Here is an 18,714-nt window from a genome sequence, read left to right as displayed (position 1 = left end):
CTAGAGTGAAATTCCAGGTAAGCATTAAACATTATCCTTTGCACACAATAGTTAAGTAAGTGTGTGCTCTTAGCATGCTTTCCTAGGATTTTAGAGCACTTTGTGACCATTCATTCATTAATCCTCATCCAAGATAGCTCAAGAAAATAAAATGCAGACAAACTTATTCTCATAGAGAGTGATTATTTTAAGCATTAAAGCTCGCACATAATTCCCTGTGTGTAAGACCTTTCCAGAGCCTGGCTGGCATTGGGTGCTGTTACCAGGAACCATCACACAGGGTTTGTGGGATTTCTTTGGTTTTTTCCCCCCACAGTGTTACAGTAAAAATAGAATATGATGGAAGTGATCTAAAAAGTAAGCACAGAAATATATGGACAACTGGGATGTGGCATTGAAATACACCCTTTGCCTGCTCCCATACAAGTTGTGTGAGAGGAGCAGAAGCTCTGGGGTCGGGTGTCAGGAGCAGGCTGGTCCCTGCTGGGATGGAGTCCTTCTCACTCTGATTCTGCACGTGTTCCTATAGCAACAGTCCACCTATTTGACTGTAGATAACATTGTAAGAGTATCTTATTTTCATGCACATAGTCCAGTCTTTAAAGACTTTAGTCTTGGAAAAAAATTGCACCGATATTCAGCATCTTCAAGTAATCTACAGCAATTCCCAGTCAGGGGCAGAAAGGCAATTGAGGAAATAGAAACTGTGGGAATGGAGTCAGAAGGTATAAACGGGACACGAGCCTCTTTGGGCAAATGTCCTTGTTTACTGCCCACTCGGTAAAGTTCTCTGCAGCCTTCCACTTAGGGAGTGAAAACTTATTTTGTTGCCATGCAATGATTTCTGTTGTGTCTGATTCCATTGTTTACAGGTGTTACCTTTGTCTTCATGAGCAATTATTTCTTTGTCCTAAAATAAAAACCCTACAGACTCTCTAGACTACAGGCCTCCACATTTAAAAATATGTTTTTCTGTAAGCATTTGGTTCTTTGCTTCTATTTCCCTCATGGATAAGCCTTCACTGGATTTTTTTACTTCAGACTTGCACATTTCAGTTAAAAGTTCACTTTTCACACATGATGCTGCTGTGTAGTTTTTCACTCTGGTCCAACATCCATGCCTTTGAATTCTAGAGAAGCAATTAGTCATGTCTCTCCGGTGATTTAGCAGAGAGGAAAATAAATATATTTGTGTATTTATTCATATATATTTATATATATATATTTATATATATATTTATATATATATATATTTGACTGTTGGAAATAAATAGGCCCCTTAGGTAAAAACACATAATTCCAGGCTCTGATGAGCACTGGAATGTATTTAAGGGCAAATGCACTGAATTTTACCAAAATATACCTTTTCTTGGTAACTCAACCCTGTTATCTCAACCTCGATTTGTTCAAAACTGGATAGAAAGCCTCTCTCAATATGATTGCATTCTTTATGCTCACCAAGCAGATGGCATTCATTCAGGAATATCCCAGAAATGCAAAGTCTGTAAGAGAGGTTTTCCATAATCTTATTATTGCAAACCTCCCTTCTCTTAACAGCCCTTGCATTTTGGTATTACAATAATTACTTTTTGTGTTCAGGACTGACTTGCACCAAGACCCAAATCCATTGTTAGAAATCTAAATTTTGCAGAGCTGAGGCTATTAAAGCTTCAGGAAGCAGAAGGATTGCCGAGATTTATTTCACAGGAATCTAGCTATATTTTAAAAATAAAATGAAGAAAGAAAAAGCAATATGAATGGCTCTATTTGTTTGAAAATCTTATACTTCTTGAGCACAGAGTTTGTTTTTTTCAATATGATATAATAATTTAAATGATAGAAGCTTGTCTATTAATAGATGATTTGTCAGGGGTAGCCTTTTTGACTAGGTGAGGAGAAAGGAGAGGAAACATTGCTTAGTGGTGATCCCTATTTCAGTATCATACTGCTAATTCTAGCACTGACTCACTGCAGCCTTGGAAAGCTGCAGCGCTTTTGTTCTAGCAAATACTAAGTAAAGAAAGGAACCAATCTGCTCTAATAGCAAACATCCATTTTATTGTCACACTGCCTGGAGTTCATTTGCAGGAAAAATCCAGTGCCTTTGTTCTTGCTCTCTGTGCAGCTAAAAAGTCTTGTAACTAAGTATTTCCAGTTTCTAGTTCTGCATCTTCCAGTACTGCTCCCCTTATTTGCAGTTATTACAATATTAAAGTTATCTAGATATCCAGAGTTACTCATACTGGTTTCTGGAAATAGATGAACTCAATTGCATGGGCAGAATAAAGAGAATGATTCTGAAATGGAGGAGGCCAAAAAAACCCATAATAAACAGCTACTTCCTCCCCCACAAGTTCAGCAGGCTGTTGGGTGATAGCAAAGGGAATCAGGCTAACACAGAAGTCTTAGAGTGTCTGGAAAAACTAATATACCAAGGAGAGATATACATCATGTATATACACTAGAAAACTAATGAATTGATGATATATATGCTTCTATTAGATACCCAAGCTGTCACTTTTATAGGTGTTACATGCCATGCTTCTCTTCAGCTACAGCTGTCCCCATTTCCTCCACGGTTTTAAGGGGAGTGGGAGCTTTGGTACTTCACAACTGGTTTCATCAAGGTAGAGGCTGCATTAGTGGTTGCATTAGAGGCTGCCCTGAGACTTGAGTTCTTAATTGCCATATTTTCATTTCGTACTGTTATCAGGAAGTTAAATTTTTTAATCAGAAACTCTTAGCAAGCACTTTTAGAATCAGCCAGCTGCATAAGTAAAGGTGTGCCCGTTTTTGCAAGTTCCACTTCTTGGGTGATGTTCTGGTTAGTAGGCTGGGGTCTTCAGCAGTCACATAGCAGAGCCTTCTCTTTCCTAGCTATAAAATACTTGTTGATGATAAATTTATATTTTAATTAAACTCTTACTCAGCCTTTGCTGTCATGCTGTCAGGAATTTGTGCTTCAAGCCAAACCAGCTCGAGTTCTCCAATGCCAGTGTTTCCATTTCACCAGATGACACTCTGATCTGAGAAGTGTACCATTACAACAGTGGCTTCTTGAGGAATTTGGAGGTACAGGGACATCTCATTACCCTCAGTAATCCTCTGTTGTCTCGTGACAATTCTTCTCTGCGCATAAAAAATACTAGTCTGTGCTATTTCATAACTTAACATATGTCATCCTGTCTCTTCACTGTATTCCAGAGGACTGCTCAGAAGATGACCAACAGATTTGGGGTATATAAAGATGCACCAGATATGCATTAGTGTTCAGTAGCCACAAGTCCTTTTGAAGTGAGTGAAGCAGCTGGGGTTACTATCTGTGACCTTCTATAGAAATATCAGAACATGGAATTAGAAGCTTTCTTGTAGGTATATGATTTTGAAAATATTAAGTATGTCCCTGAAGAATGCCTGGTCTGGGAGGAGGCTCTACATGTGTCACCTCAAGGTGTTCAGATTTCTAGAAGATCATCTAGCAAAAAGAATAAGCACTATGTTCCTTTACAGGATTTTACAAATATGTGTTTGTGTTTGAGTGTTCTCTGGCTTTGCTCTGATGCCTAGTGATCCAATTAAAATTAGTATAGCCTTTGTTATGAATTTCGCTGGGCTTGGCTTGAGTTTTACCCGAGTTTGTTCAGAAATTGTACTGAACAATGCAAACTGCAAGTCTTCTGGTATCTACGGAACGTGACAGGGATTTGTAGGCTGCCACTGATCATTTCTGGGGTTTGCTGCCATGTGTGTGTAAAATGTTAGGTAAGATGAGGCTGCATAGCTAAAGATGAGTAAAAACAAAGTAGATAAATGGATTGAAAGGAAAATGCTATTTACTGTGTCAGTATACGTGCACATATAAAATCTGGTTCAAAAGAGACTTGTTAGGACTGAACAAGTCTGAGCGAGAATTAATGGCCCACACCTGGGAATAAGAGGTGAATTCTCAAGTATCCAGGTTTAGTAACTGCCACACCTGTCCTATATTCCCAAAAGCATAAATGAGGCCTGCAAGGATTTAGATAGCTTAGCTTCTGAATGCACAGTGCCATGGCTCTTTTCCAAGGCATCATCAGTCACCGCATGAAAATCCCCACCCATAATTACTAGGGCATTATTTGTCACAGGGTATACTCTAGTGAAGAACTTCACCTTGTTCCTATGATATCAAGAAGAGTAAACAGTTTTAGGCATGAATTTTATTCAGACTTCAAAACAGTTCTTCAGAACAGAAGCCTAAAATAAATACCCTTCCAGAAAACAATGGAATTAGAGAGGCATAGCTTTGTTTATGGTCTCATGATGGTGGGAGGATGAGGACACAAACTTCATTCTTATCAATGGCTTTGTTGTTCCCTGCAGCCTTTATGACCTCTGAAATACCATAAAAAGCTCAATTAAGAGCCACTTGAAACACAAAACTGAGAGTGTGGCACCTGGCAGAGGACACTCCACCTGATGGCTCACTCTGCCTTGCTTCTGTTCATAGAAGTGAATAGAAAATGAGTTATTTATGGTTGTATAAAATATATCTGTCCGTGACCTACTACTAACATTTTGGAGAGTTTTGGACTAGATAATCAGTGACTGATACAGGTAAGTAGAGTCTCCTACAGAAAAGAAATAAGACCTTACCTCAGCAGTTCCATCCTCCTTCCAGGAAGTTCATTCTCTGCATTTGGTGAGTTAACCGTTTCTAATTCTTCTGCCTCCTGAAATGGAAGCCAATTCCAAAGAAACAGTGAGGCACAGCTCTCTGCTTTTTGGCTCTGCCAACCTTCAAACATAATACAGACTCCCAGAAGAACAAAGCAATTACATTTACACTTGCAGGCATCTGAGTATCTCTGTCATTGTGAACTTACAAGACACAAACTAGGTTTGTATTGAATATAAACACTGCAGCTAAATTTGTAGAAAAAGCCACTTTCATAGTATGTTCCAGGGACAGCAGTGTAACTGGAGAAGGACTCATCTGGTTTTCTCTCCTCTCAGCAGTAACTAGATCAGATTTCCCTCTGATAGTGAGGAGAACCTTTGTGCTCCCTCCATCACTAGCATGTCCTTTGTGGTCATATTTGTGCACCTCACTGACCCTAAAAAGCAAATTGGCAAGTCTCTGTATAGAGGGAAGTCTCCTTATGTGGGGTTTTCCTGCATCAGGCATGATTTATTTGATCAGAAGTTCTTACACAATTAAGACAGCAAGTGTAACTATCAGGAATCCTACCTGAGGAGAGAATTCAGGCTCGGCAATATTGCATCAGAGTTGATGTCAGTGATGGAGAGTGGAATGACCTGTCTGCAAAAATATGGGGCAAAAGAGAGTAACATGCGAAGGAAAAGTTGACCCTGCAGAGTGTTTTGCTGCAGACCCAATGTTTGCAGAACATACACGTTCGAAAGGGGACTTCAGCAAGGTGTAACACCATCCTAGAAACCTCCACAGCGCACAGTGAACGTGGCAAAAGTCACAATCGCTTGTCTGGGGGTTCCTCCAGGGGGTACAGGCTTTGCTTTTAAGTCACTTGCAGTCCTGGTGGAAATGTGGTTTGGCAGTTGGAGAAAAGGACTTTGCTTACCAGGAAATGAGATGCTTCGAGGTATGTTTGTTTTTGTGTACTTTCACCTCGTGTCCTCTTTTTCCTCTCGTGTAAAGCCCCTTGACATAAAGGGGCTCAGCAGGTGGGACAAAGGGTGTAATGCACATGGTGGCCTTTTTCCTTCCTGTGAACAACATGAAGACAAGGCTGAGTGCACACAGGTGTATGTGTACTCCTAGCAGGAATATGCACAAAGGTAACCAGAACCAGAGAACTGCAGCTAGGACAAACTTCCATATTGCTAACGTGGCATGTTGTGCTTTGCTGGTGCCATAAATAACTGGAAAACCTCGAGCACAAACACCAATGCCTTAAGTACCAGCAGTTTATAACAAAATATTTCGTTTGTGTGAACACTGGCTTAATGCAGAGACATTTATTCAACACCAGTGTATGGCATCAGTGGGGAATACTGCAGCACAGGTTGGAACAGCCCATGTGTCTTTGGCTTTCCTCACATGAAGGCACAGTACCCATGGCTGTAGTTCACAGACAGCTCTCAGACACCTCATGCCATAGCAGCACTGGTAGCTGAGCCATGGGAAACTGAAGAGCTGCATGCTTTTAGATTTCTGAATGTTTTTTAATAGATTTCTGGAAAGATTTTCAGTAGGCTTAAAATTTGATACGTCACATATTCTGATACTCTGCCACCAGATGGATGTGATCAAAATATGCAGATCCAAGGACTTAGGGGTATTTCAGTGCTGCAAGGGAGATTTGACTGAGTAGCTCTTAGCCCACTGAAACAAATAGGGAAGGGGCACTGGGGCAAAGTCTGGCTTCCTGAAGACTGAGTTTGCAGTTGATAGGTCAGAAGATCTGAGCTCTACCTGCAGTGTTTCCCACAGTTTGAACATTTAGCCTTTCTTCTTAATAAGGACACATATATTTAGGGTTTGATTGCCTTCCATAAAACTCTGGCACCAATTTTTGCATATCCAGTGGAATCAGCAGCTGAGCTTGCACAGCTCTGTACAAGGGGCAACTGTAGTTAGGAGACCCACAGTGTTTTGAACTTCCATAAAAGGGAAGGAAATGGGAGCCTCAGACTTTCATCACTGACATCCTGGGCTGGGTAAGTTTATTAATTAAGGAGAAAGTAATTCTCATGTGGTCTAGACCCTACTTTAGATGCAAATGATCTCTTGATGACTTGATGTAAATGTGAAATGTCAGTGATCCATAAGATCTGCACTTAGTTATATAAATACTTCCATCTACTAAGCCTTTCTGAAAGGTCCCAGAAGATTCATGCTGGTGTGGGATGGTCCCTTTTAAAATGGTTTTGTGCTGAATTACACTTTCCTATCCTCTTTTGGCAGCTGAGTGCCAGATTGCAGATAACCAGCATGCATTCAGCCTTCCTATGCTATGGGTTCTGTGGCATGCAGGTTTTTCAATCGTCATCTTACTTTTAAAATCAGGTATTTTAGTAAAATAAGATCAAGAATTGTAGCATTCAGCACTAAAACACGTTCCATGAATTCTTTTTAGAACCATATAACTCATGTAATTAGAAATCTGGAAATTTTACCTGCCTTAAAGAATACAGGAGCTATTTTTCTAACATTAAATTTTACTTTGCCAAGTTAAATTACACTTCATATTTACCACATTTATGTCCTAAATGTGAGCAGCTTGTGTTGCTCATATTCCCTATTGATAGAATGCTGGTGTTTGTCAAGGAATGTAGGATTTATGCTCATATTAATATATGGCATGTAATTTGATTAAAATTAATATCTAGTTTAATCGTTTAGGCCTGATAGAATTATTCAAAGTGAATAATTTAGAATCCAAAAGCTTATTCCCATTTCCTATCTTTAATTACAGCAGAAGGAAAAAAAAATAGACATTTTTGCAGCATGGGAGTCCATTTCATAGTTGGTTCATTTTTTACTTAGAAACACAAGTCGTTTGCAAGGAGTTTTTCTTTGGAATTAGAAATCTCTGAGCCCTGGGCTCTTGCTGAATGATCAGCCCTGATTACACTTAGCTCCACTATTGACTATAGAGCCAGGTAAGTCATATGATGTTGTTGCTCCCTCCTATCTGAAGGGCAGTGCCTTTTCAGCATTGTTTATGAGGATTTAGATACCCAAATACCTTGCAAACAACATAGCACTGCCATTGGATTTTTACTTTTTGAAATGCTATTGCAGACAAAATACTTTTACACTTCCATAAAATGAATAAGAAAGATACTGGCTTCCATCAAAGGAAGTCCTCTGATTTTATTCATATGAATTCTGATAATATCTTTTTAAAGCACTCTGTAGCTCAGCTGTCAGCCACATTTAAGCACTAAGCAGAAAGAATGGTTTGTTCCAAGCATCATCACTTGAAGTAGCCAGTCCTGTTTTCCTCTAAAACTTTGAAATGTCCTTGTCACCTCACAACTTTAGATTCTTGATTTTTATGTGTCTGGGATCCCTTCAGGAAAAAACGACTGATTGTTAGACTCACCTGCTTTGTGATTAACTCTTATTTCACTTAAGATTAAGACTTGTTTTATCTGAAGTGTGAGACTCCAGATTGGACAAAACAATGTAAATGTGAAGGTCTTGGGGAACTCATGCAGTGGTGAGTAACATCTGATTTTTATGAGCAGGACTGAGGTACTGAATGTTACTGTGTGCAACTGCTCTTTCTACGAAGGCTTAGAAGGCAGAATAGGTGTTACCCAGCAGGCAGAAGTGGCAGGTTCTTTCTCTGGATGTTTTCAAGTGACCTTTGGAACGCTGGCAGGAAATGAAGGGCCATATCTCACCTCACCTGCCAGTGGTTGCAGGAGAGCTGGTGCTGCACAGTGAGTCCTTGTGCAGGGTCAGTCACCCTGCAGGGTCAGTGGGATGCAGATGGGAACTTCAGCACTGTGTGCCAGCTCCTAAGTGTAAGCTGCCTCCTCTCTGTGCAGTGCTTATTCCTAGGAGAGACAGGGAAATTCTGCTGCCAGGAGTGTCACTATGATTAGCCTGACACTGATAACAAAGCTGCCATTCTTTTCAAGCTGACATTGCCTCTGACTTGATTTCTTCCTCCACGTGCCTGTTGTTCCCCGGTGCTGGTGGTTGCTTTGATCACAGTTTGGATTCATTGGTGGTGTCACCGAGTGACTACAAGAGCTTTGCAGAGCTTCCTTGTGACTCCCTTTCCTCTCACTGCCATGGACATTTTTCATTTAGTAGGCCAACTCCTGCTTAGATTACTCATGCCAGTAATCCCTGGGCTGGCAGTGGGATAATCAGAGAAAGCTGAGTTTAGTTCAACAGGGAGGTCAAATTTTCGGATACAAGACAGCACCCACACTGAGCAGTAAAAGTGCTTTCTCTTAGTATAGAGTCAACATTTATAAAACCTAACATCTTAAAATATGAGTCGAGTGTGTTCCCAAAACCTTCTGCCACTGAAATCAAATGTCGAACGACATTCTTAAAAGAAGGGTTGCACCAAAGGTGTACCACCTTTGTATTTCCAGGTCTTAGTCCTGAATTCCATAGATCCTTTGAGCGGGTTGGCAATCAAAAACTGTGAGCTACTGCGTGGTGAGGTTATCCCAGCATGTGAATCCCATCCCATCGTGTGAATCGCACGATGGCTTCACTGTGAGAGAAGGGGATAAAGCTCACCAGATCCTCGAGTTCTCTGGGAGGTCTCCTGCTCAAGTCTGCCATGGATCCAGCACCTGTGAAACGACAGCATGATGCTCTCAGATCCACTCTGTGCTACAGAACGTAACCTTTTACCACATTTTTACTCTTTAATTTTGATCCTTGTAACAATCTCCCCTAAAGGGGAGTAAGTTGATTGAGAACATAGAAATTAGTCCATGTCAAGGTTTAAGTTTTGTGACAGGATGTGTCATGTATTAAAATACATAATTAAGAAATGTCATGACTATTTTATAAGCTGGTCTTCCTCTTCCTTTCAAGTCCCTTTGCTCTCACTTCTCATATCTTGTTCTTCTGATTGTACATTCTTTGTGTAGCAAAGCATCTCTTTCTATACTTCTGGAAAATAGTTAACATATAGTTAACATAGTTAACATATAAATATTTTATTTTTGCAGATACAAAATAATCTCTACAGTGCAAACTACTTATGAAGAGTGAAGAAGCCTGAGCTGTGCTGTCTCATCTTCTTTTTGAAAGTCTTTTGAGGTCAGCAAAATGTAACATCTAAGTCAGTGGCAGGATTCTTCATTACTTAAGCAACCTTCTCAAAATGTATTAGCCCAGCTTTGTAGATGCACTTTCTGGAAACCAGATGGTTTCAGAGTGACTGTAGACTGCCAAAGTTATGCTTAAAAACTACCTTTTACATTAAAAGGGCTACGTGAATATTTTCAAAGGATTAATGCACAGTCATATATAAAAGACACACATGTATAAAGAGACAAGCAAGGGTATTTTCTTCTTTGTTATTCAGTGTTACCTTGCAGTTCACATAGGCATTAAATCTCCCTTTTTTGGATTACCTCTTGTGTGATCCCATGAAAAGCAGCCAGACAAAGTCTAGGAGCTATAATCATCAGAGAATATTTTGAGAACACTTCCCTAAAAGCAGAGTTGGGACCTGAGTTTGGGGTATGATAACTACCCTATTACTGTTCTGCTGCACAATTTGTATGCCAGCTAAGGGATCACCAGTTCCTACTCAGATCAATGAGAGCCTTCAATTCAGTAGGCTGGGGCCAGGGTCTAGAAAAAAATAAGCTGTATTTTCTATATGCACCCTTAAGCATACAATGGCAAAAAAAAATCAAAAAGAATGACATTTTCTTGGCAGAAATAAATTTATTTTGGATAAAAAACTGATTTAACTTTTTCCATTAAGAAAAACCCAACAAACAACTAGGAACTGTATGAAAGGGTTTCGTTTGTAGGAAAGCAGCAGTCAAACTTTCTCATGCACACTGGTGGTGATATTAGCTCAGGACATAGGAGAGATGAAATTCTCAGCTTTGCTACATGTTTCTTATATTGCCTCAGCAAGTCATCCCATCTCACAGCTCTTGAGCTGTGAAATAGAGAGAAATAACACTGCTCCATCATCCAGGGAGGGGGAACACGAATGAATTAAAGATAATGAGCCATTCATGATGAGGGAAATCATTGAAGTTTGAAAGGTACACAGAAGATTGGAAAGTAAATTCAGGTCTTATCATTTAGTCAGAGGTAAAAGACTAGAGAGAGAGAGAATGGGTGATTTGTGGATAGGCCAAATACTGGGCAAAGGGGTAACTGATGCATACCAGCAAGGGAACTGCAAACATTTGTGCAAGTCTTGAGGCAAAGGTGATGGCCTAATATTGCAGAAGAAACCAGTACACTGAGAGGTGAAGAGCAGCACTATAATTTTTTTTTTTTTTTTTTGTGGTGGTGGTGGTGGTATTTCAGCTGTTCTTTGGAACAGGACTTAATCCTGTATCTGAAAAGCATTTGGAATATTTTGGGCACCATGGATATGGTCGGTGAAATATGATCCTAACTATAAGAAAGGGACTGTGTATGCAATGGCTTATTAACCCTGCAAACATTGTGAATGGATAAGACACCACTTCAGAGACTGATTGTACAAGATTACAGGTGACAAGCTGGAAAGAGGTGGGGCTCTGAGCCCGTTTGAATGGAGGTGAGCAGTAATTAGGCAAATGGAAGTGGAAAGATGCTCCTGGTCAGCCAGCTTGGGAATTGCAAAGGACTGAGCTCTCAGGAGAAGAGCCAGAAGTTAGTAGAGCACAAGGACAGCAAGAGCCAAGGATGTGGTCATAGACAAGGGGAATGGCACAAAAAAGGAAGAAGAACATAGCGCGGATTTGAGTTGGTTCATTTGGAGTTGTAAACAGTGTTTCTCCAAAGGAGAAAAGCTGTAATGATAAATCATTAAATCATCTCTTGTTGGACCAAAATGCACATAAAAAAATGATAAGCAGTCCCCAGCTGCCTTTCCCAGCTGAATGGAAGGTTCTGGTTGACTGCATACTGATCTACCGGCCTCCAAGGCTTTGGCATATAAAGTCTTTTCCCTTGAAAATTGTCATATGTGGCAGCTTTTATGTGCAGTATCATGTTTCGCCTCCCTGGGGCAGAAAACACAGGAGAGGGGAGATGTTTGTGTTTCAGTAACACCACAAGTAAGACTGTAGATTGCCAGCTCTTTATTCGCGCGGGAAGCCGCTGCTGCTCCGTCCCTGCCTGCTCCCCTGGGGCACTCAGGGCACAGCACCCAGCTGAGGATAATGTCTCTTTGTCACTCCTAGGACAGCTGTCCTGTCCTTTCTGCTCCACAGTGTCCATCTCTGCCCCAGCCAAATCAGTCTCCTTTCCCCCCACCCCTCCTGCAGGTGGGAGAGAGGAGAGGTTGGGCCGTTGCTGCCGTTCACCCCAAGAGGTTTTGTGTGCAGACTCCTGCCTGGAGCTTTGTCAGTAGCACTGAAATAGTTTGGTTTAACAAGGTAGTAAAATAAATGTGTAGCAGCACTCTGGTTCTTGCTGGGGCTGCCACATGCCATGTTGTGCACAAACTGCTGGGCTGCTGGATCAGCAGGCAGAGCTCTGTGCTGCCCACACAGCCTGCAAAGCCCAAATCCTGTAGCCAGGTAACCTATGTTAGCCCACGGGAGTGAAAGGCCTGAGAACAGCACAGAAGCAGAGTTCAGGTAAAACGAAGAGACTTCAGTGCTCAAGTGCACTTAAAAACTCTTACTAGTCACAAATGCACTTATATAAAGTAGATAGATATTCACAATCCTTTGTAACTGTGGTTTTCTATTCAGCTTCCTTCCCTTAGCAGAAGGCAGTGCAGCTGACTTTGTAGAGATGACTCTTGGTGCTGTTTCAAATTGTGGAGCACTTTTCTCGGCCTCCCCGAGCTCCTGGACAGCGAGGTCTGCTTTGAGATGGAAGAATAGCACCCTCAAGAGTTGACAGTGCTGCTTCAGGAAGCCATAGTATGCAACACACATCCTTCCTCTCTTCATCAAATCAACTCCCTGGCTCATGTAACTGAAGCAACGAGAACTAGTTTTCTATTTATGATTTGAAATATTTGGTATCAGTCACTGTTGATACGAATGTGGAAATAAGCATTTGTGCTTTCTGGGGATGATCCTGTTCTAAATATTTTATTTGTCTTCAGAGAAGTAGGGATAATAAAAAGACAAAGTCTTATTTGTTAAGTCTGGGAACCTCATTTTATACCATATTAAAACAATTTGAACAGGAATTTTTGTTTTCATGTAAAAAGAGATGATTTTAAAGTTCTTAACTTAGATAAAAGGGGTCTATGTAAAAAAAAATAAATACTGAGCAAACCAGTCCTTAAATTGTGGGGACTTGTTTGTTAATTACAGTAATTAGGAATGGAATCTGATCCTAAACTTTCTGATTTACTTTGATTTTTTTTAATATGTGGTTAGGCCTTAATTTCAGAATGATTATAAAATGGGAGAGCATTTTAAAGACTAAATAGGCGTAGGTATTGTTATTAAATGACAAACTTAGTTATATGCTTCTGCTTACACTTTCTTAGTTATCCTTCTGTTGTTTCATGCAGCACTGAACTTTTATTTTAAATATCCATGGCCTATTCCTGTTTCTGCTGACTTCAGAGATGGGTAAGGCCTCTCAAAAGCTCCGAGTATAAACTTCTTACCACCTTCTATTCCAGATGATATTTCTCCCACCAGGCAACAAGTCCATCTCCGGGTTTGTCCCTTTTCTGGAAATGGGTTCACTTGAGTAGAACAAGCTGAATTTGGAAAGATGGGTGCAGTCAGGGGCATTTTACTCTCCACTCCAAAACACCCAAAACTCACTCCTGTCACAGACTTGGGGATTTTCCTCTGTATCATGACTTTGTTCAGAGTTCTTGCTAGTGTTCTGGTTTCTTAGAGTTTCTTAGACAGCTCCCTGTGGGAGCACCCCTGTGAGGCACTGCTGCTGCACTGAAGCCAAGGCATATAATTTTAGAAAATACTGACTGTATATAAAAAACAATTTAGGATTGATTTTTTTCCTGTTGATAGTGAAAAGTATATTCTGTAGTCTGTAAATTAATATGTTTCCCTCCTGCAATTATAGAATCCGTTCTCCTGAGAGGACACTGGAGTGCAAAAGCCAACTGACTCCACTGGCCTTGCGTTTGCTCATGACACAGAGGTTCACACATGCATTGTGTGAGACAAAACCATGGGGTCCCGGTGCACTCTCATTTTTTGTTTCCTTTTGAATACTTTGTCAATTATTTTTAATTGCAAGGAATCTATCAAACCCTTTCTAAGCAAGGAATTTGCTGTCACAAGTTTGTTTTACTAAAAAACCCAGAACTAAGAATTGCAGCTTTTTTTTTTTGTCTCCAGCCATCGCTATGTTTGATTCATTTTCCCTGCAGATCTTTCTGTAGCAATTTTAACCCCCACCTGCTCCCGTGGCCTTGGCTTGTCCTTTCTCTATGCCAGTTTCAAAGGGACCTTAGGGACTAGGAGAACTAAATGCCCCTGGGGTTCCCTGCAGTGCACCTGGATGCCGTGCAAGGGGGGACAGAGACATCTGCTCTGCGTACTGGAGGGATGGCAGCAGGAGGAATTTTGTGCATGCTCACCCCTCCCGAGCTGAAGCTTGAAACGGAGGCTCCTGGGGAGGCTGTGGCCGTGCACAGGAGCTGCTGTGGGCGCACAGCCCGGAGGGGAGCCACGGGGGCTGCTCCTCTCCAGTCCCGCGCTGCGGGAGCATCGATCGCCTTCGAAACCCTCAGAAGACGGAGACAGGGAACGCCCGGGGCACCGGCCCGGCTGCGCCCGCGGTTATCTCGGGTCAAGGCCGGGAGGCGGCCCGGCACTGCTCGGGATTGCTGAGTGTGCGTTTGGAGAAATCCGTCATTAAATTTACCTGCTTGATTCGTACGGGGGGTGAGGGGGCCCGCAGGTGACCCGGCTCCGGCTGTCTCGAGCAGGCGGGGCAGCTCCTCCGGGCCTGGGGCCGGCAGTGACGGCCGGAGCCGGCGGGGCTGCCCGGCCGATCGCCACCGAGGCTCCGCGGCCACGGCGCTCCCCGCCCCTGCCCGCCGGGAGCCATCCCCGCACGGTCCTAGCGCCGCTCGGGGCCGGGCCCCCGGGTCCCGCTGTGCCCGGGTGAGCCCCGCGGGTCCCGCCGGAGGGATGCTCCGAGCCCGCCGGCCCCGGGGCGCTGCCGGCGGGGAACCACCGCCGGTGAGGCGGCGCGTCCCAATCCCGACGGCGCGAATATTCACTACTGGCCAAATATTTGCAAGTACGCGCGGCCGATGGTGAACTTTGAGACTCCCTGCGAAGCGCGGCCGGGGAGCGCTGGGCCGGAGCTCTCGGCGCAGGGGCGGGAGCGGGCGGTGGAAATGTACCGGGGCCGCCTTTGGCCGCTCCTGCCCCGCCGAGCGGCCCCGGCAGCGCAAAGTCCCCGCGCCGGTTCCCCGGGGCCTCCTGTCAGCGCGGAGCCTCCTCGGCGGGCGCTCCGAGCCCCCCGAGCCGGGTGTGCGGGGCCGGGCTGTGCGGGTGTGAGGGGCCGGGCTGTGCGGAGCCGGGCTGTGCGGGTTACGGGGCTGGGTGTGCGGGTTACGGGGCCGGGCTGCGGGTTACGGGGCTGAGTGTGCGGGTTACGGGGCCGGGCTGTGCGGGTTACGGGGCCGGGCTGTGCGGGTTACGGGGCTGGGTGTGCGGGGCTGGGCGTGCGGGGCGCTCTCCCGCGGCTTGGCGGCTCCCGGGGGAGGGCGGGCGGGCGGGAGGTGCTGCCCGGCCGGGACGCTGAGCCCCGGCTGCGCGGCGGTCAAAGGTTCCCAGCAGGAGGTTGGACACTAGAGGGCGATCCCCGGCCCTGCTGCGGGCTGTATATATATGGCACGCAGGACCGCGGCAGCCCACTAGCAACAGGGCAGGCAGGCAGCGAGCGGAGCGGGGCTGGGCCGGGGACGGGCTCCGGGCGCGCCGAGCCGAGCCGTGCCGAGCCGAGCCGAGCCGCGCCGAGCCGCGGTGCCGTTCGCCGCCCAGGGCCGGGGTGCCGCAGGATTGTTAGAGCCGCCGCCGCTGCCGCCGTCGTCCCGTTCGAAAGCTGGATTGCAGCAGCCCTTCACCATGCCCGGCAGACTGTAGGTGCTTCATGGAGCAAGCCAACTTCTACGAGGTCGATTCCCGGCCCCCGATGAGCAGCGGTCAGCACCACCAGCTCCAGACTCCCCTGCCCGGCAGCGCTTACAGCTACAGAGGGGCTCCCTCGGCGGCGGCACCTGCTGCGGGCGGCGCGGAGCTCGGCGACATCTGCGAGAACGAGAACTCCATCGACATCAGCGCCTACATCGACCCCGCCGCCTTCAACGACGAGTTCCTGGCCGACCTCTTCCAGCACAGCAAGCAGCAGGAGAAAGCCAAGGCCATCCTGGCCGGGGATTTCGACTTCCACACCATGCATGGGGCCGGCGCCGCGGCCTCGGCGCCGGGGCACCAGCAGCAGCACCACCAGCAGCCGCTCTTCGGCTGCGTGGCCGGCTACATGGACGGCAAGCTCGACCCCCTGTACGAGCGCATCGCCGCGCCCGGCTTGCGGCCGCTGGTGATCAAGCAGGAGCCCCGAGAGGAGGAGGAGGTGAAGTCGGCGGCCCTGTCGGCCCTCTACCCCCATCACGCCCCGCAGCAGCACCCGTCCCACCTGCAGTACCAGATCGCCCACTGCGCCCAGACCACCATGCACCTCCAGCCCGGGCACCCCACGCCGCCCCCCACGCCGGTGCCCAGCCCGCACCACCCGCACCACCCGCACCCCCCCGGCGGCCTGCCCGCCGCCGGCGCCCTCAAGATGATGCCCGCGGACCACCGGAGCAAATCGAAAAAGACAGTGGACAAGAACAGCAATGAGTACCGGGTGCGCCGGGAGCGCAACAACATCGCGGTGCGCAAGAGCCGGGACAAGGCCAAGCAGCGCAACGTGGAGACGCAGCAGAAGGTGCTGGAGCTCACCACCGACAACGAGCGGCTGCGCAAGCGGGTGGAGCAGCTCACCCGCGAGCTGGAGACTCTGCGGGGCATCTTCAGGCAGCTGCCCGAGAGCTCGCTGGTGAAGGCCATGGGCAGCTGCGCTTAGGGCCGCGCCGGGACCGGCCGGGCTGCCCTGCCCGCCCACAGATACTTTACGTACCGGAGCGCGGCGAGCGCACTGTGCCGGGGGAAAGGGGGATGGGGGCTGTTTTGTTTTTGTTTTGTTTCGTTTGTTTGGTTTTTTTTTTTATCAGTTCACGACCTATACAAGAAGCCAGGCAGCTCTAGTATTACAAGGTTTGTGCCTTACGGATGACACACGAGTAACCTGAAAACATGGTGGGTTTTCTAAGGAGAAGGGCAAGGGGAAGGAAGAATTAAAAAGCCCACGTGTCTACACAGGGTAAATAACAGTAATAATAATAATAATAATAATAATAATGGTAATAAAGCACGTATAGCAACCCAGATGTGCCTTAAAAGCTAGCTGCAGGAGCTCTGGGGCTTTCTGTGCCCTCTAGCCTGGCAGGGCATGAGGAAAAAGGGTGAGGGACGTGCAGGCTTGAGGGTCAGGGTGTCTGGGGTGTCCTGCCAGGCCCTCCCAGCTGGCCTGCGGTTCAGCACTCGGGAGCAGCTGTGGGGATGCCAGCGACAAGAGGACTTGAGGCTGAGAGACAGGCAGCACTGGACACCCGTTTGGAGCACTGAGGTGTGGGGCAGCCGCTAGACTGCTGCCAGGACTGTCCCAGCCTGGCTGGGCTGCCTCTGCCTACCCTGTCCCCTGCCGTGGCTGGGAGAAGGGCAAGGGGCCACCACTGCTGCGGGACCAATGGACAGCCTGGGACTGATGGAGCAGCAGCTTGCACGAGTGTGTGATGAGCTCCCTCCATCAAAAGAAAGAGCAGCAGTGTACTGTATGTCACGACGTGGCGAAGCACAAATGAATAAATACCTATCGATGCGGGTATTTACTATGAACTTTCAGTGTATTTTGCTTTATTCCAGGACATTTAGCTCCTGTCCAAGTCTCTGTCCGTCCAAGCTGTGCCTCATGTAATGTGAAAGCCTTTCTGTGTATACTAGCTACACTTTATTTTTATTGCATTACTTGGATCTTTGCCATCACACAACTTTATCTGGTGACAGAGACTATGCCCTCGTGCTGCAATGTTATTTTATTATTTGTGTGGGTGGGTGAGTGTGAGTGTGTGTTGCCTTCTTCACATTGTCCTGTACTGGCTGCTGCTTCCTAACCCCAAGGCAAAGGTGCCTGGAAGGGGGCACGGGCTGTGGGGCTGCAGGGTGCCTGCGGCGGGGCAAGGAGGCTTGTCCTGGTGCTGCAGCACCTTTGGACTCTGGAGCTTCTCCCAGGGTGAGAGAAAAACAAACAAACAAACAGGCTCCCTTCCAGGGTGTGCTGGTAGCCATGCAGAGCGTTTCTTCCTCGTGTTGTAGCTGCACAACAATTTGTCCAACTGAAGTAAGTCATGATGAGATAATAAGGTGGATGAAGCTGTTTGAAAGCATGACAGAGCACAGTGCTGGCGGTGTGTGTATGTGTGTGCAGTGTGTGTGTGTATGGTATGTATACGTCTATGTATATGCACACACATTGGTGTTTGTTTTTTTTTAATTTGGGGGGGAACCACATATAAAGTTTGTCAGAAGTCCTGGTTACGTTCATAAATAAACAGCATATATTCTACCATAACCATCCGCCTCTCTGCGTGTTTCCAGCCCTTTTTCTGTAGGAGGAAAAGCTAGAAGCTCCCCTCTTCCTCCAGACCAGCATCCCGCTCGTGGAGCGCAGCTCCCCGATTTTCGCCCCAGAGAAATAAATACGCGGTTGCCTCTAAAGAGAGCGGCAATTTCCTCAACACTTGCGGTGTCAGATGTGCGCCCGTGAGTCACCCCTGGCTTCGCCCTTCACCCGCGCCGGGGGCTGCGGGCGGGCGGGGGGACGCGGGGCCGGGCGGGACGGGGGGAACGCCGGGCGGCGAGGACACGGAGCCCGCCCGGGACAACGCGACAGCGGGGGACGAGGCCGAGGCACGGCGCGGCCGAGTGAGGAGGCGGCGGGCAGGGCAGGGCAGGGCAGGGTCCCCG

At 46.3% G+C, this 18,714-nt stretch overlaps 1 protein-coding gene across 1 annotated transcript; it reads left to right on the top strand.

The window, feature by feature from the left end:
- Window positions 1–15,362: 15,362 nt before the first annotated feature.
- Window positions 15,363–18,319, top strand: CEBPA (CCAAT enhancer binding protein alpha). Its single transcript, XM_032701514.1, has one exon. It carries the CDS (start codon window positions 15,737–15,739, stop codon window positions 16,712–16,714), a length of 978 nt encoding a protein of 325 aa, XP_032557405.1. The 5' UTR covers window positions 15,363–15,736; the 3' UTR covers window positions 16,715–18,319.
- The last annotated feature ends 395 nt before the right edge of the window (window positions 18,320–18,714 follow it).

This window comes from Chiroxiphia lanceolata, chromosome 13 (assembly GCF_009829145.1).
Source record: "Chiroxiphia lanceolata isolate bChiLan1 chromosome 13, bChiLan1.pri, whole genome shotgun sequence".
NCBI classification, from domain to species: domain Eukaryota; kingdom Metazoa; phylum Chordata; class Aves; order Passeriformes; family Pipridae; genus Chiroxiphia; species Chiroxiphia lanceolata.
Note: the sequence above shows the minus strand (reverse complement) of the source record. Positions and strands in the feature narration are given on the sequence as shown.

Coding starts and splice junctions, on each gene's coding strand:
- CEBPA (XM_032701514.1), top strand. CDS start 15,737: ATGGAGCAAGCCAACTTCTACGAGGTCGATTCCCGGCCCCCGATGAGC.